Here is a 14778-nt window from a genome sequence, read left to right as displayed (position 1 = left end):
ATGGTCACTCTTCTGTGTCACAGTCAGGATCAGGATGTGGCTGTAGCACAGGAGGTTTTCTTACACCAGCTGGTAGGAGTGGAAAAAAACAGGGGAGGTTTTGGAGCCCTCCTTCCTAGGAGAAAGAAGGTGTGGAACTGAGAACACAGCTGAGCTCAGGTGCTCTGTGTGCAATTAGGGATTACTCAACTGAGCAGTCTGAGAGGAGCAGACAGTGCGTCAGCAGTGGGGAGGGAGTTATCTCCTAAGGAAAGGGGGAGAGAAATACCATAAACTAAATTAATTTGCTCTCTCTTTGCCCGAGGAAATAACCACTTTAACACCTCTCCTCTATCACAACTGGGGTAGAGGAGGGGTGTCATTCCTCATTGGTTTGTGTATTTGAAAACTCCTGCATTTATTTCAGATGTGAAATGATCTTTTTAGAAATACTTGAGCAAAATTCTTTGCATCCTGGAGCTCTGAACTTACTGATGTGTCAAACACATCAGATAAAGCAAGAAAAAGGGTGTTGTAGGGACAACAGTCTTTTTTCCTCTAACTACCTGAGCCCAACCTCACAATACAATGCAAGTCCCATGTTCCCCACAGTTACCACAAATTTTGATTAGCAAATCTATGGTGTTTTAAGTTTTTTGCATCCTTTAAGATGTAAATGAAGTATTGATTATTACAGAAGTGATCTCTGAATAATTAAAGTGAGCACAAAATTATGGTGTGATATGGATGCTCATGGGGCTAGTAAAACACTACTTCCTACCCCTTCTTCCCCAGTTTGAGACAGGAAATACCTGTATTGCAGTTCAATATTACTCACCTCTTTCACCTATTTTCTCTGCCAACAATTTAAGTAGAAATACATGTTTTTGCATAAACTACCATGCTGATTGTAATAATCTCTTGCATTAGATTTGTGTTAACAACCCCAATACAAACTATCCATGGCATTCTGGTGAGTTTTCAGTCAAAGAGCTGGTGAGCAGGGCATGAGGCCAGCAGAGTTCCTGAGAAAGCTCCTCCACAGATGTGTGTGCAGCTCCCCCAAACCCTGCTCCCTCCTCTATTCACTGGAGTCCACCAAGCACTTGTGCAGATACTTAACAGTTTAGACAGGGGGAATAGTTCCTTTGAAGTCAACGGGCTGAACATCCTGGTTATAGTTAAGCATGTGCTCCATTGGATCAGGGCCTAAATAAATAACGAACATTTTTGTTAAACTCATCTGGCCATCCAGTTGTCCTGCATGACAAGTGAGGCAGAGAGAATCTCTTCTGATGGGCTCCAAGCGTGGGGCGGGGGGAATGAGCAGAGCATTTCATCTCTGCAGACTCTCTGCAGCCTTCAAAATTGAATGCATAATGTCAGGCTAACTGAGTTGGACTCAGGCATCTGAGGAAGAACTGTAGAAAGAATTTGTAGGAGGAATTGTTCAATGGATTTGCAGGGTTTTGCAGTGGGAATAGCTGAGAAGGTACAGGTTTGGTTGGGTTAGAAACTAGATTCAGCTTTGGTGAGAAAGTTCAGGCCAGAAAGCACATGGCTGTGCATTGGAGCAGCTTTTTTCCTGCTGGATAGGCCAGCAGTATGTACTTGGAGTCTTTCCTTCTTTCTTGCTGTGTCCTGTCATCCTTAACCCATCCTGCTTCTGCCTCATGGAGGATGCCGCATTGTTTGGAAGACTTCTGGCCCAGCAGACCCATTCCTGTGCCAGGGAAATGAATTTTTCTCCTCTTGGCATTGGAACTGTGTGTGTGTGTGTCCCTGGACCCTCCCCAGACTGTACAGATGGACCAGTGGTAGAGGATGTGGGAGCAACACCATGTCCAGCACAAGCAATTGCGCCAGAAAAAGCAGAAGCTGAATTTTCAGCAGCTGCAGCTGCTTTAAGGACTAGAAACAGATTCTTTGGGGTCAAGCTCTGAAGAAATCCCACTGGTTCCAATCTGGCTGGGTTCATTTGAAACACCAAGGCACGCTTGCCTTTTGAAACTTCACCTCTAAGTGATGTTTCCCATACCCTCATTTGTATGCAAAAGTGGATTACTCAGGTGGCAGATATCCCTCCTGTGGGATTTTAATAGTATCCACCTGAGTTCCAGGTAAGAGAGACACTGTGCCTGTGAAATAAGGTGCACCTTTGTCCTGCTCAGTAAATAAATGAGACAGTGGGAATAATCTGCCACAGCCCTGAAGGTCTGAATATAGTGTTGTGGTCTCTATAATCATCAGACTTTTCTCATTCAAATTCTGGTTTTGAACTTGCAGAAATTCAGATCTCTGGCATCTTTGGATAGTGTACTTCATATTTTAACAGGCAGCTGACCAGAATAACTTCTGTCTGCAGAATCTGTATCTTAGTGATTTTAGAAGCATGTCTCATTTGAAACACATTCCCCCTCTGTCTTTTGCATTCTCTGGGAAATCTTCAGGCACACTGATGTTGTCCCAGCTCCTGGCTGGAGGTGTTTGGGTCACCTGTTAGACTATAGGTGATGTGATAGCAGAGCAAAGAATGTCCCAACACTGACAGGAACAGGATTCAGAGCTGTCTTTAAGCAAAGACTTGTTTTTTCCTGACACAGTGGTGTAGTTGTTCCATTTGCAGCCTGTTCCTCCATTCCACATTTCTCCAGCCCTTTGCCTTCCCATTAAATGGGCAAATGGAGGAATTCACTGTGCATCAAGGAAACTGGGCACATAGTGCTACTAAATGCACCTATGGGTGTGGAAAGTTTATTTTGGCAGGTTCTGGACTGTACCAGTTTCCTCTGTCCTTTAGCTTTATGACCCTGCAGGGTTAGACTGGACAAAAGATGTCATTTGAAGGATGCTGGGAATGGCCATTTAATAGAATACTTCTTATTCCTGTTGCACAGTTCAACTACTTTCCTTCTGTCTCACAGGAAGGACTTGAATTGCAGAGTTTAGTTTAGCATAGTTAGGTATTTTTTTCCAGTTGGTGGGTGCCAGATGGAAGAGTGACTGTAGAGGAGTTCTGAGCTCTTCTGGCTATTTTTATTGAACAAAACAACTGACTCGTCATTTTTTTGAGAATTGTTGTACTCTGCTAATGGAAACCCTCTGCTGGGTACCACACATGATAATGACTGAGAATTTCACAGGTCCCAGGATGAGAACTTGTGTCTGGCTTGATTCAGTCAGTGGCTAAAAAGTGAAGAGTAAAACTGGTTCACAGCTAGAGCTGTGATTTCAATATATTGTCCAAGACCTCATGTGATAAGGTCAGATGTTGGATTTGAACTGCAGCTCCTGGAGAAAGAGTTTTATTCCAACAAAGTTCTGTAAAAAATTCTGCTAATAGAACTGTGTCTCTGTGATAAGAGACCTTTGCACATGCAATGAGTATTAAAATACCTTTTCTATATTGTTGAGTATCATTATAGTATCAGTCATGTCAAGCTCTCACTTCAAAAATATAGGTGCAGTTGAGCTCAAAAATGTGCCAGAGAGACACCTGTGATTGAAACTTTTTTAAAAGCAGATCAGTTTCAGGTGCCAGGATGGAGCCATTTAAATCGCTGGTGTGACTGAGCCACAGGTGAGACAGATTATTCTTAACACCCTTCCAGGCTGTAGGACTGTACGAGTTTCAGTAATGGGTTTTGTGATGAGGTGTCTCCTTGCCTTTGGAAGAAGACTGAGACCAAGCTTGTTTGTGACTAAAGGTCTGGATGTGCTTTTCTGTTTGGCCACGGGGTTTTGGGGTACAATATTTGCAATGGTCCAGATGGTTTAAATCCTGGAATTTTCTTACATATATTTGAATAGAAGACGGAGTCTCTTGGACTTGTGTTTATGATAGTTTTAAGGATGCGCTGAACAGGTTTTATACTTGAATTGCCAGTGATGTTCAGTTCTGCTGCTGATGTGCTTCAAGCCCTTCCCTGACCAAACAGCATCACAGCACTCTTCACACACAAGGGTTATTCTACCTCAGTAGGAGAGCCTGGAAGTTGTGCTGGATCATTTACAGACCCATTATTTAATGGCATGGTGGTAATTCCTCTGTGGAGCTGCCAGAAAGTGCCAGCCACCTTTTGTTGTGGGACAGCGCAAGGAGCTGAATTTTTTTGTGAGTTATTTGCAGTGCTGGACAGGCTCTGGAGAGAGAGAGGCTTTTCTAGCTGTGGCCTCCTGCCATCCACTAATAGTTCAGCTATCTGTTGTCACAAGAAAAGCATCTGTTTGATTTACCAGTTTATATAACATAATAAGTCCTTAAATAAACCTCTGTCAAGCTGGGTCTGGGAAGTCGAGCAGGCGCGCTGGTGCCAGCTCCGTCAGGAGACTGTCATTAGTCTTCCTTGGAAGGGCTGGAATGCCAAGGTGTCGAGACACAGTTGGGCTGCAGTGAAAAATGAAAGCTGGGGCTGGTGTGTGGTCGTAGCTTCCGATTTTTGTTTGGTTCCTGTCTGATTTTTTTAACACTTTGATGGTTGTTATGGTTTTTCTGCACTGAAGCATGGTTGATTTTCAATGTCTGCTTAACAAGAGCTGGTAATGGCTGTTTGTGCTCTCCTTCCAAGCCCTTGACAGCTTGATTTGTGACTTTCATAGGAGTTTGGTGTGGAGGGTCTGGATTCATCAGCCACAGTCCTGGGCCTTAAATCCCTTTTCCTATAAACCTTAGTTTCATAACTTTCTTCAAGGAAAGAGCACTTTTAATATTTATCTATTTTTATATTTAAGTATTTTCTTTTTCTAAGTATTTATCTTTCTCTGAGTATTTTTGATTTTCCTCCTGCCAGACTCTTAAACTCCAAATCCCATGGGGACTCAGGCATTTCAAATGGCACACTCCAAATGTACTAACAGGATTCTCTTGCCTCCTCCCAGGGTGAGGAGAGCCATGGTGATAGAGACTACAGTTCCTCAGGTTCCCTTGGGTTAATGAACTTCTGAAATGTTTTAGCACATGTGATGTTTCTCTCCTTGGGTTAATGAACTTCTGAAATGTTTTAGCACATGTGATGTTTCTCTCCAGCTCCTCTTTATTGTGGATTGCACTGCAAAGCAGCCCTGGTGAAGAGAGCTCCTAGAAGTTTAGGTCTAAGTGCCTATTGAAATGTATTCAAGCTATTAATTTAGTTATAAAATACTTTCCCTCACACACTTGTTTTTCTGTCATGAGGAATCTCATGTATTAAATCTTCTCACAGGAAGTGTCAGTGCTTTGATGGTGAGCTTCAAGGCTTTTATTCTGTTTCTGTTTAATACAGCTCCATGGATCCCTCATTGATTTGTGGGTGCCAGTGGCATCTGTAGTGTCTTCTCCTGCCTTGATGAGATGTGGGGAACCAAATGGAGTCTCTTGAATCTCTCTGTGTTGGATTCAAGCCATAAAATGGCAAATCTGACTATGATCAATTTTGCTGAAGCCAATTTACCTGTTACCTGGCAAATCCTGAAATTCTCTTTCTTCTTCCATGTCACATCTGTCTTTCTCTGTTTAGTCCTGCTTTTTTCATGTTCTTTTCTATTCTAGTGGAAGAAGAAGGAAAAACCTGAAGAATTGAGAATTTCTGGGTACACATTATTAGTTCTGTGCCTTCAGGCTGTGCCTCACACTTCTTTTACTCCCACTGTCTTTTAGGGTGCATCACAGGGTGTCTGCTCCTTTTTGTTACAGTTCTCTTGTGAAAAGAAGAGCTTCAGTTTTAATCTAGTTGTGGAATAAGTGTGACATCACAGACTAAGGCAGGGCTCTTTTAGGTGCTAAATCTTAAGTCTGTTAAGTTGGACTGTGGTATATGGGGCTGATTCATATAATTGCCTGTAATCTCAATAGCAATCAGTGGTGCTATCTGTGTTGTCATCGTGTAGACTGCACAGCAGCCTTAAAAAATCCCCAGACCTCAACACCCATATGTGAGTCATGCACCACTGCTTTTTCCTAGCCTGGAGTCTGGAGGCACAGGATACATTTCACTTCTGTTCTGTTTTTCTTTCTAGGACAGATTTCTGCGTGCACAAAGACGAGCCTTGTGACACTGTGGGTAAGTCCAAGAAACAGGGGAGGGTATTTTGATAGCCACCTCTATGCTAAGAGGAGTGTTCTGGACAATCTTTCACTCTTTGGTTTGCTGTAATGTTGGTTTTGCTGTTCTGTGATGCAAATATGGATTAGCTGAGTAGAGTATGAACTATAAGTAATCCATTAAATTTTAACCCCTTCTAAGCCCTGGAGGTCTCTGGGTTCAGGAACTATTCTTAAGTATTTCTGCTATGGAATGGACACAGAAGAAACTGCCTTGTGGTGTGTCTGTATGATGTTCCTTTCAGTTCTCTCTCACCTCAAACAAGAATTTGCTAACTAAGGAGTGTATTTCCCATTGTAAGAACCTGTGTGGCATTGCCAGATCAAGCTGGCACTCAGACGCTGGAGAAGAATACCTCATTGTAGGAAAGCCAAGTTAAATCTTCTTTTCAGCCTCCTGCTCCTCCTACTTCCTAACTGCCTTTACTCGTATCCAAAGCCTGCATACACAGGGTCCTTACATCCCACACATTAAATACTTTATTTATTTATTTCACTCAGGTAGCAGTAACCTTGACTGTGTTCTCCTGGGTTTTTTTTTTAATCCCTACAGTAGCAGCAGTGTTTGGAGGCACTGCCCAACATCCTCTCTGTGATGATGGCGTGATTTTTTTTAAGATTTGCCTCAAAGTCAAGTGGTCCCTTATCCTCCATTCTGTGTAAATTTGGGATGGATCCTAATTTTCAGCTTTTCTTACACTCCAGTGTTCAGGGAGACACTTGCAGGGGTTATGTTGACAGTGGGCGATGCAGAGCAGGGAGGGAAGTGCCTTCAGCAGGAGCCCTGTGGAAAGCTCATCTTGGAATGCAGGTCCTTTCCTCCCTGGTGTGGGGATCAGGTGAAAGAAGGAAATGCAGATCTGGAGGATACATACACATGAGCAAGGACTGGCCTCTGTGTCCAAGTTTTTTCTATTTGGAATCCCTCACAATGCATTTATTCTGTGTCCAATGGAAAACACACTTCCACCGAGGAAGGTTTTTACACCGTGTACCTGCACCTGGAGGTGTCTGTGGTAAGATACAATAAAGCAGTTTAAAAAAAAAAAAAAAAAAGAGAGACAAGCTGATGGAAGACACATGCTGACTAAAGTCAGAGCTCTTTCCATATTTAAGGAGAGTATTGTTGAAGATCTCTATTCAGGGAATTATATTACCAGAGACAGCATGACTAAGGAAATATTTTTATGACTTCTCTGTTCTTACAATACCCGAGTTATTTCTTGTGCTGCAAATTACTGCAGGCTGTGGCTGCAGTGGAGAAAGTAGAAGATCACAGCAATGAAGGTTAAACTCACTTGTTACTCTTTCCAGCATAGTTTTCCAAGATACTTAGAAGGGTGAATGTTCCTGGGACAAAACTAGTCTGGCCTCTTTGCTCTCTTCAATCCTGCTTTTCCTACCTTCTCCCCTGACACTTTGATTATGTGTCAACAAAGCACTTACACCTTCACTTACACATTTTCTGTGCCCCATTTGTCCTTGTTGTGCCATTTACATTTTTTTCATGTAGGCAGCAGAAGAATAAATTAATAAGTGTTCTTTTGTGGCATGCAGCTGGTTTGAGAAAGTGATCAGTGTTGGTAGTACTAAATTTTAACCATGCAGAAGATTCTCCAATCTTCCTCGTTTGTCAGAATAGCGAGAAAGAGGTGTCAGTTGTAGAGAATAGCCACCATTCTCTGCCCTGTGCACATACCTGGGTGATAAGAGCAGCAGTGTAGTGTGGCTGTGACGTGGGCTTAATATGAATGCAACAATTGAGACTGGTGGATGCCCATTGATCCTCCATATTGGCTTATGAAGGTTTATCTTGGTGTTTCAACCATCTCTGCTGTTGCCAGATTCCTGTTTCTCACTCCAGCTCCCAGATACTCCTCTCCAAATCAGCAGGACTGCCTGTGAAAGCAAGAAGTGACTCCAGCGAGTGACATCACGTTTGGTCTTGACGGTGGTGCTGCGGTTGTCGCACTCCCCAAAGTTCTCAGCAACTTGCTTTCATTTCTTGCTTTACACTTGAACGGATGAAGAACATGATCTCAGCAGATGCATGTGTGTTTCTACACCTGCTTATGGCTGAGGTTGGCCCTTACAATGCCAGTGCTGCCATCCTGTAAATTCAGCGAGCAGCCTCTCTCCTAAACCAGGCTGCTGCTCTATATAAGGCAGAGTATCTGGACTCTCAGACTCCTGATTTCTATTCCCAGCTCTGGCACTGACTCATTGTGTGACATTTGGCAAGTCACTTGCATTCTGAATGCTTCTGTCTACCTCTGTGAAATGAGGATTTTGAGTGCAAAGCTACAGGAGATTGCATGGCTTAGGGAGGTCTCCTATAAAGAGTGTGGTGTTCTTGGGGTGTGATGCAATACAAGTCCAGAATCTAATGTTGCTTGGACATGTTCAAGAGACTGTAAGAAATCTGTTGGATTTTATGTACTGAAATAAGAGGACTCAGAGTGCTGTAGGTAATGTTATTTTCAGTGACAGTGCCTTGATTTTCTTTACATTGTGAGAAATAAGGAAGCAAAACTTCCCCTGGTGGAAGCCTTGAGCCCCAGCTGTTGTTCGGAAGTGGGATTACGAAGTTTAAATGGCTCCTAAGAGGTGTTCATTTGTGCTCTGAAAGATCCATATTGAAAAACCTGTCTGGAATCTTTGCCTGCCATGCAGACACAGCGAGAAACAGCAGCAGGAGGTTTGTATTTGTATTCTGGCAGGGGTCCCTCACTGAAACCAGTTGCTCTGGGGACTTGGTTCAAATTTTCTTGGCCCGGCTGCCAGGGTAGTGTGGAAGGTTACATAATTGCAGAAACAAGCTCAAAAATGGGGAAAATGTGTAGGTATGTCTTGGTGGGGTGATACTCCACTGTCTGCACCACGGAACAGAACCACGTTTGTGTAAGAAATAGTTTGTTAATGCTCATTGCCCCACTTGGTTGGGTAAGTTAGGCCTGGGAATGGATGAATTCCAAAGGAGGTGGACGGAAGGAAAACAATATTCCTGTGTGGAACAGTCGTGTTCCAACAACTTCTGCTGTGGGACCTCTGATACACTCTGCAGTTTGAGCAGGAGGGTTCTTTTTGTGTGACACAGTCTCATCACACACCAGTCAAAATTCCAGAGTCTGCTTTGGGCTCATCCCTCGTGCTGTGACTCCAACTAGAGCTGCCGTTTCCTGCAGAAAAATCTGTGTTCCAAGGGAGCTGCCTCAGAGCCAGCCAAATTGCGAGTTTAATGTCTCACTATTAATATCAGGCTGCAGCTTGGAGCCTTGCACACTGTCAGAATCCAACCTTTCTGTGACATAAGCAGATTGAGAATGCCCCTTTCGTTCAATATTTCCACTGCCAGTGCCAAATAAGCAGCTTTACGGTTAGTTAGGAATGATCCTGCATATTTCAGGGCAAAGCTTGGCCTTCATTCCTTGGTGTACATCTTACCCCAGATCCAAGCTGAAGCTTCCCTGTATTCAGCTAATAATAAAATTGGGGGCAGTGTGGAATTGGGAAATGGAAAATGAGAATGTGTCTTAAATATCCTTAAATTGCCCTGGTTAAAAATGACTTTACCTCTGCTGTGGTCACATGTGCTCCTCTGTGGCTTGATGTCGGGGAAAAGAAAGCAGAATGTGTGTACTGCAGAGGGGCAGGCTGAGCTGAAGGAATAGCTGCCTGGAGAAAAACAAGAACAGAGTGAGGTGATTGAGAAACATAGTTTTCCAGACTCTTTCCACAGAATCAGTGAATCAGTGTTTCGAGAAAAACGTTCCCATCTCCTGGCTGTTTATCGCAGTAAAGCATTTCCAAATATGCCCAGGTTTGGCAAACGAGGGACTGTGTCTCCAAGTAGGCTTTTTTTATTCCATGTAAAACACCTGAATAAGGGACATTTTTATCTTTTCCTTGGCCATTTACCACATCTGGGTGGCCTGTCCACAGCAGGAGACAATTCTGGTCATCCTGCCTGTACTGTTCATTTAAATCTTCCTCCCTGTGTTGTATTTGTTTCCAGTCCCCTACCAGTGTCACAACAGAGAATTCATCCCCAAGGAAAGGGCAAAGACGAGCTGGTTTGCTCTGAGTGGAAAAGGAATTCTCACATTAAAAACATTTTCCATAGTGGTTCATGTTGAATGTTTCTGTATATTCCAGGGCGGGTTTTTATTTGATGCCAGAATAAATAGAAATACCTGCTGCTTAAAACAATTCATTAGAGCAGCAATGCCTGGCTTTAGCAAAAGCCTTGCTGGGACTGTCCTTCGGACCAAACCCAAACACAGCTTAATACATTAAAATGAACATACTGGAGGTTAAAACGTCCCTTAAAGAAACACCATTGAGTTGATTTGGTGTTTGGGAAAGAAAGGGGCCTCACAGCACTGCAAATTTCTGTCACTTGTGGCTCTGCAGGGCAATGGAGTCAGGCTGTTGGCTTTAGGAAACCAAAGGGAGCCGTGGTCCAGTGCAGTGGAAGGGTTTTTTCCTTGCCTTTTGGTTGCTTGGGATTAAATGCTGGGCTGCACAACCCAGACAGTGCTGAACTATGCTATTGGGCATATTCCTTGCTACCATCTCCCAGGCCCCACCCTACCCACCACAGCCTTCCAATTTCTTTTCACCAGCTAGCAATCCCTCCTCTTCCAGATTCCCACAAAAAATCTGTGTGCCAAGCGAGTGTAATATGAGATTGCATAAATCTCAATAGGAGCCCTGGGATAAGCACAGCCCCTCAGGTAATCGGGAATTCCTGCTTCTGTAACCTTTGCTCTGCCTCATTCAGTGTCCTGCATGTGCTTTTCCTTTTCTTGTTTTGGGGATGTGGCTTCAGCCAGGCTGCCTCACTGTGCAGTAAAGACCAGAGGAAAATCCTGCTTACACCAGACTCAGAATCTTGATGGTGGTTTCGCTGGGGTCAGGATCCTGGTCATGTTTCTAGACATTGTCTGAGACATGCAACCCTCCTATCATCTTATAAAGGCTTACATTCTGGTTTTATTGTTAAGGAAAGTAGAGCATTTGAATTTCATTTGCCTTTGGGTTTGTTTTGCAGCTCAGGAGTCTTGTTTAGGTTTGTCTTTATTCATTCCATGTACTGAGGGCACTGGTGGATTCTTGATCTCCTTGGCTGAAAAATGTCTATCTATCTGGAAAAGACACAGTAGCCAAACACGAGGTGATGTCCTTAGTTGGGAGCTCGTATTGTCCTGTTGCAAGGACTTTTTGTAGAAACTAGGTGGTTGATCAGTCTTCTCTTTGGGAATTTATCAATCTGTGAGTGCTGTCAACTTACAGTAAACTCAACTTTTTTCATTTTCTCTCTGATGTCTTGGGTGAAATAATTAACTTGGGTAATTAAAACAAATGCAAGTGTTTAGTAGAGGGAGGATTAGTTACAGGTTTTCTCTATGTTTGTCATTGTTCCCTCTCCCATATGTTTCCAGTTCCCAGTACTGAGGTCTCGTAGACCCTCAGTTGCTCTCATGATTGACTCCCTTCCCTTTCCTTTTCCCCTGGTTCTCTTTGGGGTTAGTTCAGAGCTCATAGGAGCTCTTGCTCAGTTTTGCTCTTTCGTGTTCTCTTTGTTCAGCTGGGCCTGGACACCCAGAGGCTGCTGTTCCCAGAGGCCCTGGAGAGTCTGTTTTCTGTCACTCAGACCGCAGGACATGCCCACCGAGGTCATGGAATTTCCCTACGTTTACTCCACTTTAGTCTTCATTAAACCTCCAGCAGTTCCTCATTAGTTCTCCTCCATACATCATTCTCCTTTTGCAGCCTCAAAATGTGTTTCAGGCCCTTTTATTTTCCCATTATTTATCTGTCTGTCTGTCATCCTCACCCATCCCAGCAGATAAAACAGTGGCCTTGCAGTGTGGTGTGTGTTTGAAGCTTGTTCTCAGGGAGCTGGAACTAAACACTGTCAGCAGGGAGGAATAACACACTTCCTGCTCTGTACCTGGCCTTTTGTGTCCTCCATCAAACTGCTATTGGTAATGAATGCTTATAGATATTTAAGCTGGCATGCTGAAATATGTTCATAGTCGTTTTCAGCTGTAGGGCAGCGTGTCCAAAATCTTCCCATCAACTTCCCACCCTGCTTGTGTATGCTAGTGTGTCTCTGCCCATCCTAAATCTTGCTTTTCTTGTTGATTGCTCCCTCCTGACCCTTAGACTTTGACAGAGCTTTTGTCTTTGTTGTGGCTCACCCCAAAGCTGGTGCAGGATGTTTAAGCTGATTTTAGCTTGAAAGCTTTACCTTCTCCCATGGTTTTATTAATGGTTCATGGGGATGTGTTTTGATAAGTGCTGGTGGACAACTGTCTAAAATGCTGTGGAAAGAACCCATAGTACTCTACTGGGCAAGATATTACTGAGCAAATATTCTTCAGGCCATCACATCTCAGCATTATACAGGGTGGTGCTGATTACTGTTTGAGTGAAATGTATCTTCATAGAGTTATAGAACTCTAAAATGGTTTGGGCCCATTAAAGCCCAGCTCACTCCAACCCTCTGCCATGGGACATTTTCTACTAGACCAGGTTGCTCCAGCCCCATCCAGCCCGGCTTTCTTCAGAAAACTCGCTGGCTTCCAGAACTATGGTCCTTTCCCATCAGGAATCCAGGACTCCAGCCCAAATCCTAGCCTAGTCTCTAACTGGTGGGTAAATAATCTCCTTTCTGCTGCCTTTGTTAAAAGGAATAAGTCATGAGGGAAAATATTTGCCATGACTTTGCTGATATTTATTCTGATGCTCTGATTTTATTCTTTCATTTTAACTCCATCTCGTAAATCACTTTATGTGCTAAATCATTGTGCATCTTGACTGGTGCAGGTGCAAACACGTCCTGTGTTCCACTCCAGGGCCATTTCTGTCTGTGTGAAATTATATAGACATGTACACAAAGCACCTGGGAATTTTGGTCTCATAGCTTAAAGGGCAGATACCTGCATGAGATGTTCCTTTCCCCATCTTTTTACCCCTCACCCTCTTCCTGTGTCTGGGGCTTTGGCATGCAGTCACTTTTCTAGGGGAAAAGGACTTGTTATGACTGTTTTAACTAACAATTCCCAGTGAATTTACAGGATGGTGTCCTTCAGAAGCAATTCACTACATTTTTCATGCTGGCATGGAGAAAAAACAATCAGAAGTATATTATTTTAGTATTTCCTTTTGTGTGACAGGCAGTTCTTAGGGTTTTGGTTCTCCTGAATACACTTTGCTAGAACTTCTGAATAATAGTTTTATGTCCTAGACAGCTTTGTGCCTCAATTGTTTTCTAAATTAGAGAAGATTTGTGGGACACTGCTTGAGAACCAAGGCTTTGCTTATGGCTAAGCAACATTTAATGATGATTTAAAGAAACCTCTTCTGTTTATCTCGGAAACGGGTCATTGTGTTTGCAAATAGAGAAGCAGGAGCCTAACTGATGTCCAGCTAAGCCCACACTGCCAAACAACTGTCAGGAAAAGCTCTGGAACTGCTCCTGGCTACTGTGTGAGTGAGGCTGAGAAGCCTTTGAGGCAGACACGAGCAGAACAAGCTCGTTATATTTGGTCTGTGGACAACCATTAATGTCTTTTGGGGTTTGTAGTATTTCTGCTGTTGTCTCTTCCCTCATCCATGTAAATGGAGATTTTCCATGCTTGCTGCACTGCTTCACACTCCAGCTCCATCACTTCCCCTTGCTGAGGGTTTGTTTCTCTGGGGGATTCTCATCAGAATGATCATAAAACAAATAAAATCATCAGTTCTGCTTTCACAGCTCACCCTGCTTCTTCCTTCCCCTTTTATTATAAAAGGTTATGGAAAGATAAATAGTGTTTGTTTTCCACAGTGTCAGACCTGCTGTCAGTGCTCTATAAATAACCCCTCTGGGCTGGGAATGCCAATCCCAGGCTCTCTGCAGCAGAAAGCAGGATTTTCTGCTATGACACGCTTCAGGCCAGGTGGACTGGGGAAGATGGGACTCATAAAAACCATTTCTCACTGGTTCTCATCCAAGAACATGGAATGATTTTGCACATCCTGATTTCCAGCCCGGCGCCTTACCCATTAATTCCCAGTTCCCTCCCGACAGACCCGTGCCATGAAACAATACATTGAGGGGGTTTTGCATTGTATTTTATTTGTAAAAAAAGAATGTATTGAGAGGAGAGAGAAATAAATTTGTAAACAGGGCTTTTCCTCAGTAAAATCCAAAGCTCTTTACCAAAGAGATCAGAACTGTGATCCCCATGGTGCTGGTGGGGGAGTGAAGCCTGGAGATGGGAAGGGACAAGCCCAAGGACAGAGCTGGCTGCAGGCTGAATCTCAGCCCAACCCCCAGCTACAAGCAAGGCTACCAGAGGCAGCTCCACTTCCTTGGGCACCAGCCAGTTCTTCAGGTCAGTAAAATAGTGGTTAAACCCTTCAACAGGCCAGAGGTTTGTGTTCCTTCTTTCCACTCCTGGGTCCTTATTTTCCCCTCTGTTTACACATTCCTGGTCAGTTTGCTGCAGACTGCAGCACTTGCAGAAGGCTGACATGTTTATAATTGAGAAACCTCTGAGGTTTTTCTTCTCCTGTCAGACATAGATGGCTTTTATCCAGTTGACTGCTTTACAGTGCCTTTATCCTTTGCTGGCTTGAAAACATTTCAGATCATTCCTATTGTTTTACAGACCCTGTAGCTAAAAAACCAAGCTGTGTAAAAACATCTGTACTTAGCTGTGCAATAG

The 14778-nt window shown here is 43.5% G+C and overlaps 1 protein-coding gene across 4 annotated transcripts in view; it reads left to right on the top strand.

Annotated features, from left to right (window-relative positions):
* ADAMTS17 (ADAM metallopeptidase with thrombospondin type 1 motif 17) overlaps window positions 1-14778 on the top strand; it is a 167450-nt gene that overhangs the window by 31539 nt on the left and 121133 nt on the right. For all 4 annotated transcript variants that reach the window (XM_032122461.1, XM_032122462.1, XM_032122464.1 and 1 more), the window contains exon 7: window positions 5974-6017. In XM_032122461.1, the coding sequence (XP_031978352.1) occupies window positions 5974-6017 (44 nt within the window). The remainder of the gene's footprint in view (window positions 1-5973; window positions 6018-14778) is intronic.

This window comes from Corvus moneduloides, chromosome 13 (genome assembly GCF_009650955.1).
Source record: "Corvus moneduloides isolate bCorMon1 chromosome 13, bCorMon1.pri, whole genome shotgun sequence".
NCBI lineage: Eukaryota > Metazoa > Chordata > Aves > Passeriformes > Corvidae > Corvus > Corvus moneduloides.
Note: the sequence above shows the minus strand (reverse complement) of the source record. Positions and strands in the feature narration are given on the sequence as shown.